The 24,680-nt window shown below is 41.8% G+C and overlaps 2 protein-coding genes across 2 annotated transcripts in view; one reads left to right on the top strand and one right to left on the bottom strand.

Moving 5' to 3' along the window:
* The window catches only part of pcxb (pyruvate carboxylase b), a 282,158-nt gene that overhangs the window by 174,867 nt on the left and 82,611 nt on the right, over positions 1-24,680 (top strand). The window lies entirely within an intron of this gene.
* LOC307268840 (leucine-rich repeat and fibronectin type-III domain-containing protein 4) lies at positions 1,015-15,899 on the bottom strand (the record flags this gene model as incomplete). Its single annotated transcript, XM_080051599.1, has 6 exons — positions 1,015-2,338; positions 11,498-12,226; positions 12,928-13,089; positions 13,526-13,696; positions 15,013-15,175; positions 15,314-15,899. 6 exons carry the CDS (start codon positions 15,897-15,899, stop codon positions 1,015-1,017), a joined length of 3,135 nt encoding a protein of 1,044 aa, XP_079907725.1.

The following is a 24,680-nucleotide window of genomic DNA, read 5'->3' as shown; positions in this document are numbered from 1 at the left end:
CTTTGTGATCCCATTGTCGTTCTTTAATAATGCTTGTGCTCCATTCGTTCTTTCCAGCCAGTATCGATTGATCATGTCCAATGCACCAGGCTCTGTATTTATGCTCCCATAATCCACAGGCACGGCAAGCCAAAATCATTGTCCAGCCACAGAGGACACATAAAAGTCACATTCATTGTGTTTTGGAAAAAGTCAGAGTTGGAGTCAAAAAAACAAGATAACAAAGCAGTACTATGTCATCCAATTTTTTTTATTTTTTTTAAGAGTTAAGTATTTACCCAGTTTTACCAGTTGTGGTGTGGTTTTTAATTCAGTGTAAACCCTTGTGTTGTTAGGCAGCTGAGTCACTGGAGAGTTGGTGTTAGCAAGAGTCTGGTCCTATTAATGTATAGACTTTACTAAGAACTTTGATGATCTCAAGACATCTTTATTTCTTCTATATATCCTTTTTTCTGTGGCTCAGTTGATGCTTTCCAGTTTGATTATGTCTTTCCCACTCTGACTATGTATAAATCGCTCACATTGTCTGTTCTTACAAATGTCACTGTCTTAAGTCTGGTTCCTTTCTTTTCTATCTTGTATTACTCATTTTTACTGACACTGCTTGAGCTCAGCCTCGAGTATTTAAAGATCGACGGCCCCCTTTTGTGTTTCTCCTCTTCTCCTGCTTTTCCTATTGCATCTATCTGCCACCTTATTTTTGTGTCTATCACTCTTTAGGTCCAAAGAGCCTCTTAAATAAGCTACACTTTAAGGTACTCTTTGCCAGGTAAACTTTCCTCTCCATTTTTCCTCCAGGGCAAATGAAGGAGCTGAACAAGGGGGACTCAAGCCAATTCTCCCTTCCTTTGAACTCACAACCTTTCTGTTCTCATCTACACTCACTCAATCTTCCCTTTCCTGCGCTTTCAATTTTCCCCCTGACTCCACCTCTTTGCCCTACTCAAATTCAAAATCCCATTCAAACTGTCCTTTCACAGAGCCCTTTATCCCTTTTACTCGGTTCCACTGACCCTACACAACACTTTCCTCCAGTTCTTCAGCACTCTTTCCATCCTTCCCCTTTTCCCTCCCCTTGTCTTTGACACCACTCGCTTTCCTGGTAGGGATCCCAGTGTTAGAGTTAGAGTTGGTGGTGTTATAGGCACGGATGTATTCCCGTTGGAACTCACAGCGTGCCCCAAAGCCCCCGCCATTTTCTACTTCGTCGCTGTTCGTAGAAGATGTTGTGCTTGTCGTCGAGGCACATTGGACCAACATTCCATGAAGCGACTGGCTCCGCCTTGTCCAGATCACGCTCAGCCGCTTGGCGTAATTGACAGCACCATAGTTCTTGGCAACAGTTGTCGCAGCATCAGTCGCTAGGGCAACAGAAGAGCCCATATCCAGCGAGTGTCGCCGTTTGCTAACGGTCCCACAAGCAGGGCTTAGAGGGGATACAGGGCTCAGATAAGCCTGCGAGGATTTCCATTTGTCCCGGCCTCTGTGAGTAATTCTCCAGTCCAACAGCTCTGAGTCCCTTAGGGGTGCAGCCAGAGAGAAACTCGCACGATTGGTCAGTTCTCGCTCCAGACGTGGTCTCGGGAGGTCTCGGGTGTGTGACTGACGGGGAAGGGTGGATGGAGGAGAAGGGCAGTAGTAGAGGGGAGTCTTGTCACTTTCAAGGGAGTATGGTGGTGCCTTATCCAACCTCCTTTGTCTCACCACCAATGCCATCTCACCTACTGCCCCTGTCGTTGTGGAAACTACCCCACCAGCTGAAAGAAACTGCTCCATGTTAACTTTAGGCTTTGGCTTGGGCTTTGGCGGGAGCTTTGGAGGCAGAGAGGAAGCAGCATCGGCCAATACGATCTCCTTGTCTTTGTTCTTCTCCTTATCTTTCTCCCCTCCTCTCTTGGAAGGCAGACCGTTGGGCAGGACCACCATCATCATGTCCCCGGAACCGTTTGACTGGTAGCACCCTCCACTGTTCCCCCCTTTGTCACCTCCACTCTGACAACAGGCCCCGCCTCCTGCCTCACTGTTGCCGTCATGACAAATTAAGTGGTCGCCATGGTTACAAACACGGTGGCGAACCATGAGTGCTACAGTAAACACAAGTAGGATGACAACAGCAACACCGCCAACCAATATGGTGAGCGTCCCACCCAGGAAATGGGCCTGGAGAGAGCGGCATGCTGGGTAAACATCCTTGGTGGAGAACGTGGCGCATCCCAAGACTTTAGTTGCCGCTAATGATGTGATTGTGTCGTCAAAAATGGCCAGCACACACAGGTTATAGTCCACACCGGAAACCAAGTTCTTCAACTGGAAACGGTCACTGGTCGATGGCAGAATTCTAAATAGGGATTAAAGAAGGAAAAAGTAGAGGTCAGTTAAATAAACAATCATGCTCTGCACAGGATTTAAAGTGAATGTAAAATATCTGCAATAGCTCAAAGCCTAGCCAGAATATTTATACTATTGTGGATCTGAAAAGTGTTTAATTTTAGGGGGGAAAGCAGAGAAAAGTGGGGGCAAAAGGATTGCTAGAAACAGCTAAGGAGTGGAAGCTGCAGTAGGACTAGAGAGGGAAAATGAGGCTATTGATGGAGAGCGTGCAAAGGGATCATGAAAAGAGAACTCTGTCTGCTCATTTGGAGTGCTGGGGGGTGTGTGTGTATGTGTGCGTTCCCATACTTGAATCCCTTGAGAAGCAAACGTCAAGCCATTTTGTGGGACCATACATTTAAAAAAGAGTCAATTCTAAATGTAACGATCAGGGCTAGGATTACGGTAGAGCTGGTACATACATGTTTTTTATTAGTTCAAAGGAAATTAATGTGTCGATGAATTGTCATCATAAGCTAGGGTGTTTTTTGACTATAAAAGTTTGTGTGTGTTTAATTGTTGAGTGCTTGCGTGGGATAATGAGGAGAGAAGTGCTTTAAATATGTCCTTATTTTAAGTGTTAAAGCGGCCGTTAGATCTAACAAAAGGGGGAGAGGTGAACAACAGAGATGTAAAGGGGAAAACAATGAGAGGTAGAGAATAAGAGCTGCAGGACACAGGCTTTGTAAGTTGCATGTGCTTGTCTCTGAGTGTGCATGTGTTCTTTGTTGTATATGTTTGTATTCATGACATACTCAAATTAGAATCTTTGTGTGTATTTGTATGTGTGGGTTTGTGTACGCGACAAGCTATGGTGAAGTGTGTGTGTGGGAGACTGTAGAACCGCTCAAGTGTCTGTCACTGATGGGCATGACTTTGCACTCTGCTGTCCACCTAGTTGTGTGGGCAAGTGTGCATTTTCGTGTTGCTACCATGAACATTTTGTTAGTGATTTAAATTTTCTTTTAGTGTCCTCTATTCAATTTCTTAAATCTTTCTCTACTTTTTCTCTACATGAAATGGCTTAATCGGGTGTTCTGTAGCTAACCGTTCCAGCTCCTTTCAGATTTGAGCCACATCCCTCTAAAAGCCATTTTAGTGAGACTCAGACCCGGTGGAGCCATTGCAGAAAGCCCCCGAAGATTAGTCTGTTTTAAAATGAACAATTTATTTTTAATGAGGTGTAATTAAGCTGCTGTTACTTTAGGAAGTTTTACAATTAAATAAGTGTGATGGTACATGCTAAATTAGCTGGGAAAAAAGAAGGGGAGTTACTCAAGAGAAGCCAGAGGGCAGACCCATTTATTTGGGTTGTCAACTGTTGCACAGGTACGTTCAAAAGTGTTTTTTTTTATGCAAAGAAAAGCTTACTGAAAACTCTGTTACGCTGCCTTAAATTTGCTGGATACATTTGAATACAGTAGCAAGTACTGGCACATACATACATCCTATTTCCAGTAGAAGCTCAGTATGATTTGAATTACAAAGGGCTGTCTGACATGCCAATGTCATCTTAAACTGAAACCCCAACCATTCTCATTAAAGTAGCCCTATCCAGTGGTCATTAGGTTGCCATAGTTTGCTTTTTAATACCGTCACAATTTCACCAATTAACTCATTCTCCACACTGGGAGGGCTTTCGCACAAGATGTGTGTTACCATGGTTAAGACTCATTATTTGGCTCAACTATGCAGTGCTTCTTGTGAAAGCATCTTTTCATCCTTTACCCAAACATTAAACACTGACCAGTCAGCTCAACATAGTCAACATATAAATGGTGAAGCAAGCAGGTTTCACTTTAGCCCATTTGCCCCGATGCCCCAGAAAATGCTGGTTTGAATATGTACAAAGAGTATTATTTGTGGGGTAAACCCCTTGAGATGAATCACCTCATTTCCGAGGGGGTCCTTGTGTCCTTCAACTAATATTATTACTCAAAGAACTTCCAATTTGCATTCTGCTAGCCCTGTGAAATGGACACTTCTAAAATGTTGGGAAAGAAATGTGCTGAATTGAGTTTTGAGTGAGTGTCTTTATATTCCTGCATTAAAGAGTAAGGCATCTTTAGACATTGAAGCAAAGCATTATAATTAAATATCTCAGGACTGAAAACCAGAAATAAAAGCCTGTCTTGAGCAATGAAGCACAAAGTGGGGTGGGGGGGATTTTGAATTGTCCCTGTAAGATCCCCAAGTAAAGACAGTGGGTGCCTCATCGGATTTCCTGCATGAAATATGCAAGAAGGATCACTCATAACGCTACCGCTGCTTCTGTTTCTGAATAAAAAGTCTAAATTACAGGCTTGTAAAAGGCCTTGAGAAATATTACAGTATTGTCACGTAATCCAAAGCCTGTATGCATATTTGTATATTTGATAGAACCGACGGGTTGCAGATATTTCACAATCACTGAAGGGAGTCTGTAGTCTGTTACAAAAATCATATTTGAATGGCTTTCCTCCTTACTTTGATTGATGGTAATGTTAACATGTAAGGGTATCTTATGTATACTCTTTTTCCCTCTTCACATATCCCTCTGTCTCAGTTTGATTAGTATTGCAGATATAGCTGCATACTTTATTGGAATTGGTACTAAAAATAAACTTTATTGCCAAGTCTTATACAAGCCATTTTTGTGCTGAATTTGTGTATATATGTGGATTTACAGAAAACAACTGAATTCCCTTTTCAGTCTATGATGCATGATAAACTGGAACACAGCATCAAACTATTCAATTATTCCTCTATTGTGTGATGATGACTCACACACATACTGTACGCACATCTTTAGTGAATCCTTCACTCCCTTTCCATTCTTCTTTTCTGAATCTCTTACTCAATCTATCCTCCTTAGACATTTCAATCCATCTTTCAATGAACAGATTTCCTTTTCTGCTGAGAAGTCCCTCCCTCTTATCTCTCTTTATCCACCACCCTTTTCATCAGTTTTAAACTCGTCGAACCTTTCTTCCCTAAGCTGTCGTGGGTCACTCATCTTTTGTTCCATATTTGACTTATTTCTTGGAACCTTTTAACATTTGACTTTCGTTTTTAGTTATGTTCATTCCCTCTGCACTTTCCTTCTCCTTTGTCTCTCTATCTCTTTTACCTCCTCTGTATTTCTGCAGCCAATCAGCTCTGCTCTCCACAAATCCCTCTACAATTCCCAGCGGGCTCTTCCTGACCTCCTAGCCCCTATCCTTTTCACAGTCACTGTACTATGTCTCTATTAGCCACAGCTACAACTGTGTACCATTATTTAGCGTCCAAGGTCACTCCTCCCCTCCTCTCCTCTCTTCCTTTTCCCCACCACCTCTCCATTTGCACTCATCTTATATTTCTCATCCTTCTTCTAGCACCACTTTTTTTCTCCGCACCCCATCGCTCCAACCACTCCCACCCTTATGGGATCGTGAATCACAGTTCTGGTTTTTGCTATGCTGGCAGTGACAGAAATCCACAAGCGAATTCACTGAAATATACATGGAAGACTGGGACACATTCACAAACACATGCATCTTTGATATTCTTTCTTGTTGCTTTTCACTGCGTTATGCATTTTTAACCCTGTTTACGTGCTTATTATCATGTATATGCAAATGTGCAGCTCTGTGGTCTACATACACGTCATGAACACATGAAATGATATGCCACTAAAACGTGAGTGCTCTCGAGACAATGTATGTTCATGAATATAAAGTGCACAGCATATAACTGTCCTGGAATAAAATGAATTGATTGATTGTCATTGGTAATGTCGTAGAGGCAGAGGGGCTGTTCTCCTCACTACCCCTGTATATGCAGACACGGGCATTGTGCCCTGTCACCTCAAATACAAAGTGTGTGTGCTTGTCTCTGTGCTTCTAATTATGGTTAAACCCTGCAAGGGCACACACATAGACACAGATGCAGGGAGAAAGTAGATGCAGGGAGAAAGTGAAAGAGACAAGGAAGACCTTTGTTCCAGCTGATGACCCAGAAACAAGTAATTATTAGTTCCCTAGAAAGAGAGCGAAAGAAAATAATGATAGCAAGGGGATACAAGAGTGGGCCCCTTCTTTCTCATCTTTCTATTCTACTTATTTCCTTGTCTCTTTCGCTGCCTCATTTCTTCCTCTTTTACTCTATTTGTATTACCAAGTCTGGTGGTCTGACACCAGGCAAGATTAGGCTGAAAGACTGAGGAGAGAGACAGAAAGCAAGATGAGGAAGAACAACAATGCAATTATCTCCTCTTCTGGCTGACATCTATACTGCCCTCGTTTCCTCTTCTATTTTTTATACATGTCATGTCTTTTGTTCGTTTACCCTTTACTCCATTTTTGGTCTTTATGTTGGACTGTTTACCGTCTTTTTGGCTGTCTCCCTCAATTTTGTCTCATGTCTACTTATGTTTTCTTTGATCTGTCTTTCTGTCAATCTCTGTCTCTCCTTCCCTCTGGATTCTGTTTTCATCCCTTGTTCCGTGTTTTACCCTTTCCTTAATCTATCCTTATCACTCGCTACCCCACTCAATTGTTTTCTCTCATCCCTGCCGCTTTTATATTTTAACAGTTTTTCCCAATCCCCTAGTATTCGTAATAATTCCTCCATCATTTCTATTAATTATAATTTAACCACATAACTGTCCATTCCTCTCTACATCCCTTACTCACCGTCCTCTCACCCTACAGTATAATATACATTGACATGTGTATTGAGTGCCGACTTGCTATGCTTCCGTTCTCAGCCTCTGATGCGAGTTGACATTTGTATTGACACAGTAGTTTAACACTTAATTACATCTGCCCCTGGGGTACAACTCTCAACCCCATTGTGTCGCTCCCCTTCATCCCTTACTTCCCTCCATCCTTTATGTCTCTTCATACCTCCTCACTACCCCACAATACTGTGTGTTTATAAATAACTATATATGCATGTCTCAGCAGATGCATTTATCTTGTTTCTTGTATGATTTATTGGGTTGGTTACCAGACTCGTACAAGGCTAAAATAGGATGTTGCTGTTTTCCCCCCAGCACTATTCTATTATACAAAGTGCCATAGAATACAAAGAAACTGAGAATATTTGATTTTGAGAATAGTTCATACAGTATACCACATAGATTGGCATATTTTGTTGTAGTGACCACTTTGGTACTGTCAAGTATTAGTCAGATGTGCTTAGATAGAAGCACAGGTGTTTCCACCTGCAAGACATTTCTGCCTGCTGCATCTCCGCCAGTGCCGATAAGAAGCATAGTTAGTGGAAGCAAGAGAAAGACATTGTCACGGTAGATGTATGAATTTCAGGTTTTATCTCCTTTGATTTTTCTCCTTTTGGGACTCATTACCAATGTTCTTGTCTGTCTGTATCTCAGCATGCTCCTTCCCTGTGGGTGTCAAACTTCTGCCTTGTCTTTTTTAACTGTGCTACCCCTTTCTGAGACGCTACATTCATTATTGTCATTATATCTTAAACTGCATGATTCCTCTACATCTTCCTCCTCTTTCCTGTGATCATTTCTGTTCCCATTTAATTATGTGTCATGACACTTTGAGTGCCCAGCAGGAAGGCTGATCCTGTTGTGACTGCTGGAATTGTGAACACTTTTAAAGTCCTTACACTCTCGCCTGCACACTTTGAAGACTTTTGAACTTAAGACATTTACGAGTGTCTTACTAATGCCCCCTCTGTATCAGTGCTTTAAAAAGCTTTGAAAACATATCCCTCAGATGCCTTCTTTTTTATATATATAGGGATATCAAATATTGTATTTATTAGTTTTGTGTCTACACTTCTAAGTACATAGTTTAGAAAAACAAACAAACATCTTACAATATAAATCAGCAACCTCACTACCACCGAATCAACATGTTTACACAGCCTCATCAAAAAACGTAACACTTCCAGCTTATTGATGGTGCGTGTTTTTTTTAAGGCTGATGGACTTTACAATTGTGTCGCCGTTTGTATGTTCTGTTGTAGTTAACAACTAAACAAATTAATCTCATGCCTTCATGCATGCCTCTGTTAAGGAGACATTGTTTAGCAAAACTAGAAATCTAGCTGAAATGACACAGAATTTTCCACACAGATGGTAGCACAGAAGTTGCTTTTACACATGCTACTTCATCAACATGGAGAGAGGGACATTCTTTCTCCTGTGCTTTGTCCCTCAGGTATGTTGTACCCATGTGTGGGCAACAGACATGCCGATTTTAGTAATTGCTCACATTCACCCAACAACCTTCGGAAAGCCTTGGTTATTCTATTGCTGTGCTTTTTCATCAGAGCATCAAGGACATTTTCTTGCAGTCAAATTAAGTGTGCTGCTGTAAAATAATGGCAGAGCTTCGGGAAGGAGGCACAGTTGACGGTGTCAGGGGGAGCTAAGGGTGACAGGATGAGTGGTGTCCAGCCAATGCCACATTGATGACACCCCACCTGGCACTGTCACAGAAGCCATCACAACTAGACAAGCAGGCCACGCTAAAATGGAGGCTAGTGACCTTTTTGAAAGATTAAATATGTCAGCCACACAATTTGCTCTGTTGTTCTACTGTAATCTATATATGGTACGTCAGTTTATAGCTCAATAGTCTCAATATGTAGCCCACTTTATGTTATCGGTTCATTCCTCTATTTTCTTTCCCTTCATTCTCAAATATTCTGTTTCTTTCCTTCCTCTTTTTCACCGTAATTCAGCTGGGCTGGTGTGTTTTTTTTCCCGGTGCCAAATCACACGTACACCAGCAACAACAGTAACAGAATAGAAAGACAAATCCCTGATAAAAAGCATGACATCATGATCTCACTCATCTATTCACTCCTTTGGGATTCAAATGCCAGACTCCCTTTCACTTACTCCTTTCTGCACTTTTGCTAGCTGGTGTGATTTTGCGGTCAGCATGGCACATTGATGGCATGATAGAAATGTATACAGGTAGTCCCTGGCTGCATTGTGGTATGCTTCCTTTCAAATGCTGCCCACTTCCATCTCCTCTTTATTTGTCCTTTAAGAACCATTTCCCTGCTTATATCCTAAATGCCCTTGGGACTTCTTGTCTCCTTTTTCAACCCCTTTCTTTTTTCCAATTTGGTTCAGAGTAAATAACTCGATGTCACCTTTAAGATAGCCACTACATCTCTAACTCATTTGAAACAGTTCTTTGTGGCATGGCTTGGGGATTTGACTATAGTTTAGTCGGACTCCAGATCCCTTTCTCCCTTGTCTCTAAATGTCAGCATCTTTCCTTATATGTCAGTAGCCTTGGCTCAGTCTTCTTCACTTATCTTTCCTCTATTTTGCTTGTCTATGAGTCTCTTTGTGTCTATACAGCATGTCTGAACTGCACTGTTGAGCTTTCACCTCTTCGGATGCTGCGGTTCCATTATTTCTTCAAAGTTTATACCCTCAAAGAAGTTATACCTGTGTGGCACTTTTGTTTGCAAGAGCTGCATTGATTTTTAGACATAATTCACCTTAACTCAATAACTTTAAGTAACAAGCCATCTCCCCTATTATTAGAGCATTTTCTGTGTAGGAATTAGGGTAGTTGATCAGCGACAAGGTCTCACTCCATTCATTCGATTCAATCATGTAATTAGTTCTTCTTGTGTTTCATGGAATGTGCAAGATCTCCACCGTGTGTTTTTCAATGGGACACAACTTCACCTTTCAATTTTCATCCATCCAATCCTCCCTAGCAGTAAAGGGTTTTGCTGCAGGGATCCTTCTTCCTACTCCCTTGTGACATAATTCCTTTTTGCTAGCTTTTGTCTATTCCAAAATTTCAGTGGGCTCCCTTTTCTCACTCTTTCTAGTTCTCTACATTGGTTCTCCCATCCTTCACTCTCCCTTTTCACACTATTTCCTTCGTATTTCCATACCCAGGTGTGTGTATTTTGTCTACACATTTTCTCTATTTCAGTGATTGATTTAAATACCTCCACTACCTCGCTCCACCTTTGCTTTTTCCTTGAGGTCCATGTGAGCCCACCCCTCTCTTCTCCACCTTAATGTCTGCCATTTTCTCTCCTTTCACCCATCCTTCTTTCGTCTCAATCTTTCCCAAGGCGATTTGGGTAGAACCCAATTTTATTCTTTCCCTTCTCCCTAAATCCCTTACCCTCTTCCTTCCAAAATCTCTGATGCCTCATTTCTGTCTTAAAATTCGCCCATTCTTCCTCTGTGGCTCTATCCATCACTCAGACTATTAGTATCTCCTCTCCATCAGCCTTTTCCCCATAGACCCCCTTGGCTGCCATCTTCTCACTTTCCTTCAATCCATCTGAGTATACCTGCAAACAGTTTTTAAGATTTGCAATATTCTTTCCATCAGTCTATCTCGCTAATCCTATTCCAGTCATATGGTCAGTCCCTTCACCCCTTCTCAATACCATGGCCAGCTTAATGTCATTTTACCAGAGGGAAACTGCTCAGTTCATGCATTAGTGAATTGAGATCAAAAACAATAATTCAGTGATTGCCTCCTCTTTTTTCTATCTAGCCGTCACTGTTTAAAGTTGGAGTCAGCAGTTCTGGAGTACGCTTGTTGTCAAAATTGCTTTTTGTCAAAATCGGTGAATATCTCCTCACGATTTGCTACCTGTCGGGTCGAAAAAAATCCACTGCTAATACACAGCCTAGGCTCTGTAAACATTGCCACACATTCTTGATAACTCCCCTCCTTTAAAACCCCCTTCATTCCATCAATATTCATCCACTTTTACTATCATTGTACTCATCATTATTCACTGACTATCCACCTGTTTGGTTTTAGTGTAAAACCGTGATGGAGATAAATGATTTACTACCTCACCCCTCTATCCCTTCATCTGTCTCCCCATTCATCCTTCCCTTGAGCTGTCTACCCGTCCATGTACAAGGTGAACTGTTTCACTTCTGAAGTGGCATGCTGTAATGAATAAATATTTAAGGAGTTTTGCATATAAGGAGGATATCCACCTTTTTAAGGGGGAAGACACAGACTGTGAAACGATGATTTTTGGTTACATATATAGAATAGGCTGTTACTGCCAGAAGTTAACGGATACCTATTGGCAAGCATGTTTGAATGTAACATTTCCTCACATGCATTGTTTGCATAGATAGTAATGGGTATTACACAAAAGTTGAACTGACCTGTAGATGAGGGTGTCATCCACGGTGCAGTTGTACTGTATCTGATACATCCAGACAACATAAGCTGCTGATGAACGCCCCAAATCCCAGCGAACTTGAGCTGAAGTGGCGGTTACACCTTGTACTCCAACCATCCTTCCTTCCTCCTCCTCCCCCTCGTCCACCTCCATGCTCCCTCCATCGGTCCTCTGTCCTTCAGAGGCCCTGCTGTTCTCTCCCTCCTCGTCCTCTCCTCTTCTGCCATCCTCCACCTCTGTTCCTCGTCCTGCGCTGTTGTTAATCCCTCCATTTTTCCCCGTGATGATATCGGAGGAGCCCGGATCGCTCCGTAAAATCCCACTGGTCGTGTTTCTGTTGTTTTTGGCGTTCACGTTGTTACTCCCTGGGTTTCCGCTTGCTCCTCCCCGGTGAGGCAGAGGGATTATTTTTAGTTCCACAGTAGCAGTCGCTTCACCCGCTGCATTTATTGCAATACATGTGTATGCCCCATCGTCTCTGACAACCGTTACTAAGATATCCAAGGTGCCATTGCTGAAGGAGCTGGTCCGGGATGAATTGGCAACGATGCGGTCATCTGGTGAAACCCAGTGTACCATTGGATCAGGGTCGCCAATGGAACGGCATTTCAGTGTGGCTCGCTGGCCCTCCAGCACCCACAGCTTGTGAGTGTGACGGGTGATGAGAGGTGGTTCACAAGTAAACTCCTCCTCAGGAATCGACCAGAAATATCTGAGAGATAAAGGGAGAGCAGAGAAGGATGAGAGAGGGAGAACAGAATCGCCCTTTTGGGCACAGGAATCATTGTCCTGCATTATCTGTAGGAAGGTTTGGCAGATTAATGTAGTACATTAAGATAAATGTGGTCTATCAATTTAAGGGTACAGTTCAGCAACACACAATAGTCTAAACAGTTTCTTAATACCAGATTGACAACAACTGATGCTCATTTCCCTAATCAATCCTTTTGTTTTCCTTACATACTTTAGACTTCAGGGTTAGACTGGAACATTATAGCAGAGAGATGCAAGCAGGAGGAAGTGTTGAGTTATCAGAATCAGTACAGCAATGTCACATCATTGTTTCGAAAGTCAAGCCTCAAGGCCTACCTGTCATGCAAGTTTTTGCTCCAGTTCTATTCTTGCAAACATGATGATCTAATTATGGTGTCGTAAAATGTGCGGCCGGTAATTGGATGTCGCCTAAACAGGGCCAGAGCAGAAACTTGTAGGACAGATTTGCCTTGAGACCATGTTGGGAAACACTGATGTGTGATATTCAGTTCAAGTCAACACATAATTCAACCTGTTATTGTTCTGCTTCGCTGACACTGAAGTATGCTTCACTCAATCAAATTACTTGAATTTTGATAAACAGTTTGTTATAAACATAGTGGGGTTAAACTAATGATCCATTGACAAATGAATGTCTACCTTGCAGCCAGGTGAGCGGGTGTGGCACACGTCTCCATGTCGTCGCCACGGATAAGCCGCCGTAACCATAGCAGTTCACAATTGCAGTGCAGTGGGTTCCCTCCAAAATTTAAGCTTAAGACAGCATTGTAGGGGGTGGGACTTAATGCACCTGTCTGGGACCTGAAGATGATGGATGAAAAGGCATTCAGTTCACCTTACACCAACTTTAAAATAAGATTGTCTTTTCATTTTCCTACCATATAACATGAGCATTTCCAAAGCAGAAAATGTTTGACAGGGCACTAGAGACCTGTAAGGTCTTTATTCATACACCTGCAGCCACCTGCTCATTTGGTTTTGTTTTCCACTCATAGTGTGTCTTTATATAGCACAACAAATATAGGAAATTAAATTAGAACACAGTGCTTGGTGTAACAATTTGTATGTAAATACTGTGCATATGAATAGCCAGGACAATAAATAGTGTGTGACTAACACCACACTGTCTGTGTTTCTGAGCCAGTGTGCTACTGTTAAAAATACACTTTGTTGACTTTGGTGGGGTAGTGTTGTCTGCAACAGAATATGAAACATAAAATACAAAGCTTGGAGTTACCTTGCAAAGAAAGGGTCAGGAGGCAGTGTTCGGAGCCTGTTGGAGGTCATGTCCAGTCTTGCAAGCTTATACAGCTCTCCAAAGACTCCTTCTGCTATGTGATCTATCAGGTTATGGTCCAGGTTGAGAGTGTGCAGGCTGGCCATGTTCTGTATGGACTCCCATGGTACCCTGTAACAATAAGATATTTAGACATTCATGTGATATTTGTTGACTTATTAGACTGTGTGCCAAGATTGGCAACTAAGTCTTGTTAACAAGTTGAGAAATTAGAGAATATATCGTGAAAGAGCTCTGAGCGCTTTCCTATTTCACTGTGGGGAAAAAAATCAAAGACTTGTTAATGGTGACGGCAATGACTGGTGATGACAACAGATGCTCATTTTCCTTTCAATCAGTCTCTTTTTCCTTTGTTTTTACCAGTTCCATCTGTGACCCATTGCAATTGTCAGTTATTGTTAATTATGTGCAGACATTCAGTTTTGGACAAATCAGTGAGTGTAAACCAACGATTCAGAACCAGAAAAACAGAATAAATGTCAGGTAATAGCTTCATACTTATTTCATCTTGTGTATTTTAATACATCATGTCCCAAAAGGTGTACCACGTGAGATCATTTAGAATATCAGAATTGTTCTGAAATCTCTGCTAAAAGCAGTATTTCATCAAATATACTTCCTAATTAAATGTACACGTGTTGGAACTCTCTACCTAGATAATCCCCCCCCCCAAAAAACATTTGGGTTAGGGGTTAGAAATTATCTGTTTCCAGTTTTTAACTGTTTTAACCTTGATAACAAAGAATCAGTGATTAATGCTGATTTAAATCTCAGTCCGTAGCCTCCTTGGTAACCTGCAACAAAGGGCAAACAGCAGTTGCTAGTTTATGCGTAATTAAAACTCTTCATACCTTTCTTATGGTTTAGTGGATGTTGGAGAGAGTCCAAAGAACTCCCGTAGAGGAGACAAATTGAAAGACTTAATCAGGAGTGACAGCCAAAATCTGGTGTATTTATCAACGCAGTAGGACACTATGAAAGCAAAATAGTTGATTGATAGAGAATATCATCATTGTTCTGACTTGATAAGTCCAGAGGATAAGATAGTGATGCTGTTAAAGTCACCATTGTCCTAGATAGAAATGAGTGTAATACTACACAAATGATATGCTAGACATCGCTATAGCAATGCACACTCATACATAGTAGAGTGAGCTCAGGCATGTGCTCATACATTTTTAACAAAATCCATCAACACATTGATTTGAGTTTGAGCTGCTTTCTCTTCATTGTGTTTGCTGACTCTTCTGTGATTATACAAGGTATTTATTTCCACTGTGCCATGAAAATGTGACAGCTGAGCTTGTACGTCTGCAACATGCTCTTGAGACCTGATCAAGGGAAACTCTAGAGTATTACTTTGTTTCAGAGTAGACAGTGTGAAAGGATGGTGCATGTTGGTTATCACAACAGAGACAAAAATGTACCTCCTGAGGTTATTGTAGGACATGTCAAGGTCTTCCAGTGTGAGCAAGAAGTCATCGAAGGCCTGGACGGAGACTTTGACCAGCTGGTTGTTGTTGACGATCAGATGTTGAAGATTGACCAAGCCTGTAAGGTCCCTGGGTCCAAGTGTTGTCATGCGATTACCTTGAAATATAAACGTCACCATTTAGATGTTAATTTCAGTGTCTCCAGAACATTGATTCATTATTTTACCAAATTGTTCTATCCGACTCTTTAGCAGGATTGCTGTTATTTTAGAGTAAGAGTTCTGTTTTGGCTCACCATCCAGATGCAGTGAGCGTAAACTCTCCAGGTCAGCAAAGGTCATTGGTCTGATGGTGTGGATTGTATTCCTTGATAGAGTCAAATCCACTAATCCTGACATGTTGACAAAGTCACTCCCGCTCACTTCTGTGATGAAGTTGTCAGCCAATCGCAGTTCCACAGTGCGTCGGTCGACGTGAGGGGGGACAAACAGGAGGCCCTTGTCCGCACAGAGCGTGCTGAGCGACTCTGAGAGGTTTCGACACACGCAGTGGAAGGGACAAGCCGAGACCATGCCCCACGTCTCCCCTGCTCCAATCAGAGAAGGCAGCAGGCAGCATGTGACCAGAGTCAGCCAGTGAAACGCTGGGAAAGGGACAGAGTCAGGAAGGGTTCTTTTGGTAGCACTGGGGCAGGCGCAGTGGACCAGATGGGATGGAGAGGGTAAAGATGGGACATGGAGAGGAGGCAGAAGAGAGAGTGAAAGGCTGGATGGAGGGAGTAGGGAAGGGAAGGTCAAATGTTCTGCCCTTTGTTTGGAGTGGAGGTGTGTGTGGGGCAGGTGTTTTTGTCTGCTTGGATTGAGGGGTGGGGGGACAGGCATGGTAGAATGCCTGGCGATTCACAGACCTAGAAGGAGAATAAAGAGAAAAAATATGTTTTAGACTCGTTCCCTGGTCCTTCATTGAGGGATGTTTGAAGTGTGTTTTTTTTTCTCTGGTGTTCTGTCTTCCACCTACACTGACTAGACAGAGCTTGTACAAGAGCTTAGTCTGCACATAAGTCCTCCTCTTAAATGAGTACCACTCTGCACTTATGCCCACTTGGTGCTTGTACCAAAAGAAAACCCATAATCAACCAGGTAAACCTGTAAAACAGATTAGACAGGTGTTACATCATCAGCCCTTTTTTTAAGACTGAGTTAGGGCATCACACTGGGTTGTCGGAGTTGATTCAAAGCATGATGTAAGTTTCAGCAGGCACAGTGAAGTACACTATTATATACAAGGGTCCCATTGTAATCCCAGACATGTAGAACATTTCCCAGTAAACATATGTATACATATCTGCACAGACGTCCCTAAAAACGGCAATGTGATAAGGTGTAAAGATGAGTCACTGGCATAATAGTTGTCATGGCAACTGTAGCTTGGATACAGAGAGAATGACAGGTATAGTTGATAACAGTAACAGCCGGCGACTAGAGAGACCAGACATAGGATGAGACGGTGAGTCAGAACGACACACATACTGTACATAATTGGTAGAAGATGGGTGTATTCATATGTGGATCAATCTGGAAACGTATTGAGCATCATGATTATATAGTGATGTGTAATGAAAGCAACCTAATACTTTAAGTATCAACCAGACATAGCCGTATATCATACTGACTTTACAGTTTGACACAAATTGCTGGCTCAATATTTCCCATTAGGTGCAAGCTTTGTTCTTTCAGCGTGAAACTAGAAGAGGGTTTACCGTTAAGCTCAGATATTGATACAGTGTCTATCAAAGCACAGGCGTTTCCATCAGTATGGAGCTGTAATGACTAGGAACTCAATACTTTGTCAAATCAAATTTAAAGACATAACTACACACACACTAGCTTTACAATTGTTCCGTTGATAGTCATTTCCTTATGTCTATTGTGATCAGTAAAAATACATTATAAATAGTTTGCTTGCATCAGGCGAGGGTGGGGTGTGCGGGATGAGGAGAGGGGCAAAGTCACGAATGCCTGCAATGACAACCAGTCCCCAGGGCAGTGGATGTTGGAAGTCAACTGCTCCTGAGCTCCTGTGGAGGCGTGCATATTGAAATACTCAGACAAAAAATTAATTGCCACTTAATAATGTGTCTATTCTGCATCAGGTGGTGTTGGCGATCAAGCGTAGCACTTCAGTCCTGGCTCGATTAGCTTACCCCTGTACTTTGCTAATGCTTGCACCTTACACAGCTCACTTTACCCACGGCAAGCTGAATGTCAAGACTCTACCGCACTCTCCCACTGTGCAGTCTTGTCTCACCATCTCTTCATTTGACTTTTATCCTTTTGCCACCCCCGATGTCTTTTCTTTTTTCCCCTCGTCTGTCTCTGACCTGCACTTTCTCACTTGGGCTTTTTCATTCTTGTGATAGCTTACTCTTTTCTTTCCGCTTTTATTGTCATTTTCTCTTACACTGTTTTAATTTCACCTCTTTCTCCTTGAAAACATCGTCATACCCTTTTTCCTTGTGTCATGCCTTCCACACACACATCCACCCAGCCCCTACCGCTCCTCTTCCTCCTCTGACTCTATTATTAGGGATGGTTTTCTGTTTCTTCTGCCATACATCCTCTACCATTTATCTCTCACTGCAGTGCTCCTGCTTGGCTTTTCTATATTCTTCTTAGCTGTCCCCTCCATGGTTGCTCACCTTCCATCTTATAGCCCTTCTCTGCCTCTGGCTGCTCTGTACATTTCCACATTTTCTTTCTTTCCGTCTCATTCCTGCTCTCTCTTTCTCTCTGACTTGTCTGCCCTTGAGGCAACCTGAGTACGACAATGTTATCAGTCACAGCTCTACCTCAGTACCTTCTCCCCTACCCCTCCACCCCCCCTGTCTTTTTGTCAAGTCTCTTTCACTTGCTGACTATGCTGCCCTCCATGTCTCCTTGCCTCTCCTACTTTCAGTCACAAACTATGCACGCAAGACACGCACGCACACACAGACACATTTAGATCTTAGGATCCACACAAAACATTTTCTTCTATCCCCTGCCAGTGTCAGTCACACTGCCACATACTCTTCCTTTCCCCCCTCACCTACTTCATTTCTCTAACTTTCTCCTCACCAACCCATCTGCTTTATCTCTTGGCTTTCCTATGCCTTCATTTCTCTCCCTTTCCTCTTCCTCCATCGTCCTTTCCCCCTGTATTTCTGTACCTCCCTCTCCCTCCTTCATTGCTTGCTCTTCCACTATTAGGGAGCAGATCTCATTTGCAACTAGGCCGGTGCTGTATCAGAGCTTTCTGACACGTGCACACACACATGCTGGGAGTAACCGATCCGTCCACTTGGTGATCGATCTGACCTAGAGAGATGGATAGCAGTTTGTCCCATTCGTTTACACTCCTCCTCTTGCTCTTTATCTTTCTCTCTCTCTCTGCTTAACCTCTTCCTCAAGGCCATCTTTCCATATTGTTCCTTGTCTTTTGCATTTAAAGGTGCATTTGAGTAATTGTTTTTTTAGGGGTACCACTTTGTGTTGTGAGACATATTAGTGTACATTAGCTTGTTTGGACACAGTATGTATTACTGCTCAGCTATTGCAGTAGTTTAAAATATAATATATATGTAAATCAAATGATAACCATTGTTGACTTAAAATGTGATTGTTTCTCAACTAACTTTTAATGCGGGTGCATATATTCAAAATGATGTGACACCAGAGGAAGTACCAGATATGTTACCATTAGCCTTTGTGTCCTTTCCCATAGCCCAGCCAAGCCAATGGTTTTCAATATTTAATCTTTAATTAAAATCAATCATCCCCTCTCATGTTTTATTTTACGTGCAAATTGAGAATGCACACATGTATATGGTACCAAGTACCCAGTGTTTTTCCAATTCTTATATGAATGTTTCCTATTATAGGATTTAAAGCACGAAATAATGCATTATAACTTATTGATTCATTCATTACAAGTTCCCAGAGCCCAAGGCAATATCTTCAGACTGCTGTGTAACGTGCTGCTGCAGCACTTTCATCTGCGGATCGATATAGTCTTATCTTACACATTGTACTGATGATGAGGCATACAGGTGCAATACAGTATACAGTCCCCTCCATAAGTATCGGAACAGTGAGGCCAATTCCTTTATTTTTGATGCAGTTATTGCAAGCGAAGGTTTTGCAACAAAATAGTAAGTCTTATTCACTTTAATTTACTTTAAGTCTATCTGTTCCAATACTTTTGCTCACCTAAAAATATGGTGTTCCTTTACAAATAATGCTATCTTCTCAGTTGTGTATCAGATCCAGATGTAAATACCTGGAAATGAAAGCTTAAATGTTGATCTATTGTCTCATATTCATATTTTGGTGTCAAACCCAAATGTTTCCAGTCTACAGCAAAAATAAAGGAATTGGCCTCACTGTTCCGATACTTATGGAGGGGACTGTATGTGAGTTTCTGCTTGTATGCACAGTCACCACCATCGGCTAGTAATATATATTGTTGTAGATGTTAGCGTCACCATGCTTGTTTAGTGTGTGTGTGTGTGTGTGTGTGTGTGTGTGTGTGTGTGTGTTCCTGGATGTGAATTAATGTGACTTATATTTGCACTTAGCAAGCCTTCACCAGCTCTTATGGGTTTGCTGCTGAATTTGCAGTAAGAGGAGAACACACAGACGCAGCCGTGCCGACACACTAAATCCCTTGCTCAGTTGCGCATGCACACACACACACACACACACACACACACACACACACACACACACACACACACACACACACACACACACACACACACACACACCTAGCAGCAGGCATAGCAATATTAAAATCTGGCCAAAAGGCCTTTTGTGTCAAGCCTGCTGCTTGATCATTTTTGGCAAGGCAAGAATAAAGGAACCCACTAAGTGAAAGATGGACGATGGAGACAAATCACAGAAAAAGGGAGAGCAGAAAGAAGAAAAGAGATCAGAATAAGACCAGATGAAACTTAAAAGAAAATCCTGTGTGTGAGAAACTTAAATCACTTCAAAGTACTCTTGCATTTGGCTTGTGTTTAAAGAAGGTGTGTGTGCTTTTAGGCATGTGTACTATATAAACAGTGCAGACGCTTTAGTGTTTTTTTTTTCTTCTGCTCCCTCTATTTTGGGATATCTCTGGCTACACTCTGTGAACCCCTCAACCCTTCAGAGAGCAAGTAACAGGCGTGTGGAGAGAGCAGAAAGGATGACTGAAAGTGAGCGAGAACACCAGCTAAAATGGTCTATGGAAGTAAACTACTCAGAACTGCAAGTCTGAACCTCACCTTAACTTAACTCCAAAAGTTTATGTTAAAACACCCACCACTGCCCCAGGTGGATGCAACTTATTTTTGAGAGGCCAAACCCAGCTAAATAAAAAGCTGCTAATATGTTAAGTCCATGAAATTACGTTAACAGTGTTTTCCGATGATTATTTTGAACTAGACACAGAGCCAGGCAATTAAGAGAAGCTTCAGACATTATTTTAAAGTTCTATTGTGTCTGTTTGAGAAATCTTCATGCACTTGTGTATATTTTCCGAATACCATTAGCATATAATCGCCCTAAATCGACTGAGGGAATGATGCAGTGTTTACAAACAAGGGGATTTGTATTTGTGCTCAAAAGCCACTTATCACAAACACAATAATCCAGGAACCTGATCGGACTATGAATAGGTATACCACACGCTTCAGTCAATATCACAGCGTCATAAAGAGGTGTCATGTTTGACTGATAAATGTGAAAAGTTACACGTTAAAAACAAAATGAATTAAAAGTAGAATCAGTGCATAATGCTGATATGCACTTTGACAGTTTGATCTGAATATACAAGCAAGCTCTACTGGCACAGATGTAAGTATCGAATAAAGAGGCAACCTTTCATACACACTGACACAGAAACTATTTCAATCACACCGAGTTCCTACCATTCACTCTCACACATAACACAGGGCCTTGATATTGGATGAGAACTTGCATACGGAAAGAGCCGCGAGCATACCAAAACAGTCTTCCCACACAATCATAATTATGGGGAGGCCGACACATACACACAGTCTGTCTCTAGGCAAGAAACAAAAGAACGCCCACATAACCTCTTCATACGGCAGTCGTGTGTACTGTAAGCCCACTCATCCTTTTGATACTATCATTCCTCTGGCATTCCTATGGAGTATTATATCCTCTTTAGTCAACCAGAATGTATAGAAAGCCCAGAGAAAGGGGGTATCAATATTGGATATGGGAATGTACTACAAATGAGGGATGCAGAGAGAGACTAACTGCATGACATACAGTCAGGGGAGAAACAAAAGCAGAGGGAAATGGGAGAAAAGCACACAAAATGGTGGAAGGAGGAGTGTAAGATTGGTGAAAAGGAAGGAAGAGCAGGAGTATGGGGAAAGATGGAAACGGACAGGGATGTAGAGTTTGTGTGTGTATGAATGTGTGTCGTTAAGCGGATGGGCAGTGAAATATGTAAAGGCGATAAACGGGTGAAGGCCGCCATCCATCACTGTCACAGAGAGGGATGAGGGAGAGGGAAAGAGAGAGTTGTTTAAGATGAGTTTGTAAAGCGTCAGCATCATGATGGTGGGAGAAGCAGGAAGAGAGCAGATAGAGTAAACAGGAGTTGGTCAGACAGTGTTCTAAAATGTTTAATTTGGGCATTAAACTATCACCAAAGGTTAGAAATGAAAATAGTGTGAATTATGTGATGATGAGGAGTTGTTGGATTTAGTGTGTGCTTCTTAGAAAAGAGAAAAAAATCTGCAGTCATTTAGGGCTTGATGTGTACTGTTGTTTTTCGATCCGAACAGCCGTGCCATTTTTTTCCCCCAGCCGTATGGGAATGGGTACTGATGGAGGAAGCTCTCAGAACCCCTGAGGTAAATAGGAGTGAAAGAAGAGACATTGGAAGTCGAGAGAGAAGAACTCTTTAAAATAAGGAACTGCAGTCTTCTCACAGCAGGGCGCCAAAATAATACAGTTCTCTTTTGAAATACTCTCCACTGAACTAATTCCTCCCAAGCCTTTATGGTGTGTATCAGAGTGAAAAAGAAAAAAACTGTGTGTAAAAAGTGTCTGTTTGGCATGTGTACTAGCATCTGATTAAATGTTGTTGGAATTAATCCTATTTGTAAGATGTTGTCATATTTTTCTGTGACTGATACATGACACAGTAGATGTTTTTTTCACCTTTGGAAACCTCTGCATCAGTTTAGGAGCTTGAATGCTTATATAAAAATCTTATTTTTCGCTCACTAATGCACATTTCACTGCCCCCGCATGCCGTGACGACCATAAAATGCTCAATTTTGATAGTTTCATTTGTTCAGAAAACTGATTTCTGGAGACATGAGTGTTTCTATAGAGCTGAATGCCTTTGGGGCAGCACCTTATCATAAGCACAAAGTTCTTTTAAAGTATCTATAATCTTTTGATATGGCAACACCTCAGAGAAAGCAAACCACCATGCTGTTTGGAGTAGAAACATAAGCATATTGGTGGAGGCTCCTACTTCGCATAGATAAGAAACTTAGCGTTTAATAAACTTAGAAAGCCTCGTCATGAATTGAAGTCCAAATGGTTTTTGAAACCAATTTGACCTTGGATTCTTTTGAAATATGGCGTTTAAGAGGCCAGACCTCATCTCTCTCTGATGTCTAGAAATGCTAGACCGCAAGAAGTGGCTGATATTCTGAAAAACCATGAGGCAGAGTTCACCCAGCATTCTGATTTACCACAGGCTGAGATTCGGTGAACCGTGAACATTAGAGCAATGTTTGACAAGAAAATCTCAAGCAGTGAGCAAAAATACCACGTAGGCCTTGCTCTCGTCTGCCTTATGAGTAGAGTCACTATTACTCACATCATTGCCCCATGGTTGACATTTTTGTGCTTTATGTCAGCCCCACCTGTCTGGACTTTGAGGTGACAAGTGCTAGAGTTGAATAATGTACCAGTGCTGTGGAGTAGTTGTCCATCCAGAAACTTGCAAATGGTTACTGTATTGGAGCCAAATAAAGCCTCTGATGGCTTTCCTTCCTTTCGGATGAGTTTAGTTCTGATGTTTGAATCAAACTGGACAACATCATGAAGCTAAGATAGGATAGAAACCTTATGCAACGTATGTGACCAGCTGTAGAAAAGCTTAAACCCCCATCTGACTACTAAAAAAAAAAAAAAAAAAAAAAGGTTTCAGCTATGAAAGTTTTCTTAGAAATTCTGTCAAAGTGTTGTGATATACTGGTGGCATCCAATCTCCAACTCCTCTGCTGCTTTTGGAACGGCCACACAACTGCACAGCTTGGGGATTAAATTTTCTGGGGGGTAAATTGAATTGGCAAACAGAGGTTACAATGATTCTCTTTGACACTTCATTGGCACATATCGTGCCAGGGAGGGCTATTAAAATCATCTGTTATGAAGCTTTCCTTTGAGCTTTGAATTTTTTCAGACACTAATATAGTCTTTTATCAGCTTGAAAATCTTTTTTTTTGTACACACGTAGAAGTATACCAGCAGAGCCTTGTGTTGTATGTTCAATTTCTTTCACAGGGAAGTTTTATAGTAATGCTTCAATGGCACTCAGTGCAGTGGAATCTCAACTTTATCGGTTTTGAAAGTCCTTTTGAAAACTCTAGCAGTATTTTCTTTGGAAACATCTAGTAGTTCTACGTATGGATACAGTTGAGCAGCCAAAATGATGGGAACAGCTGAGCAAATGAGGAACATAAAGTGCTGAAAACAGCTCTGGCAGCTCTGTTACACTGCTATGCCAGGACACCTTTTTAACCTGCAGAGGAATCATTTTTCATCTGTGGATAGCTGTCAAGCTGGTGCCATAGAGGTCAATACAGTTCTGTGTTGATGCTCCTTTACTCGAGATGGCAATAACACAGTATTATTGTTTAAGTTGGGGGCCCATAAAGCCTTATAAGTATTAGCTGATTATCTTTGTTTTCAATTTACTACTCTACTTTCCAATTACACACAAAACACATCACTCTCAAACTCACCAACCTGCAGTAATATAATATACTTAAATGCAGTTCTGCTTACACCTACAAGTTTGCACGTCAGACACTATCACAAGTGTTGCAAAATAACTGACCCGCCGCTCACCCTTAACACAATGCGCTTGCAGTTTTCTCTGTCTCTATCCACCTCCTTTGTTCATCCATCCATCATCTTCCCTGCTCTGTGTCTGTCCAGCTCAACCTTTGGTTCCCTACACAAAGATAAGGTCCCCTTTTGTTTCTCATGTCTCTCAATTCCATTTTCTCCCACTACATTCTTCCATATCAGCCTTTTCTTGCAACCTCTGCCGTATTTTTATTGTGTGAATGTGTCTGCACATTTGCCTGTGTGCACTTGTGTATATTTACATAGATGAGAGTAATTAACATAGCCTTTTCAAATACATAACAAACACAGGTGAACATCTCCCGCCCAATCAGAAACCCTGTGGTGCCAATTGTATGGACTCTGATTGGCTGACACGACAGGAAGCAGCCTGAGAAAAAGGGTTTGTGTGTGTGTGGGGGCACGTATATATGTTTATGTGCAATTGGAAAATAGATGATTTAGCGAGGTTCGCAGCTTTTCTATGGGGAAATCCTGAGTAAGAGAGCAATT

The sequence above is a fragment of the Ammodytes marinus genome (genome assembly GCF_949987685.1).
Source record: "Ammodytes marinus genome assembly, chromosome: 23".
NCBI classification, from domain to species: domain Eukaryota; kingdom Metazoa; phylum Chordata; class Actinopteri; order Uranoscopiformes; family Ammodytidae; genus Ammodytes; species Ammodytes marinus.
This window is presented reverse-complemented; position numbering and strand designations above follow the sequence as displayed.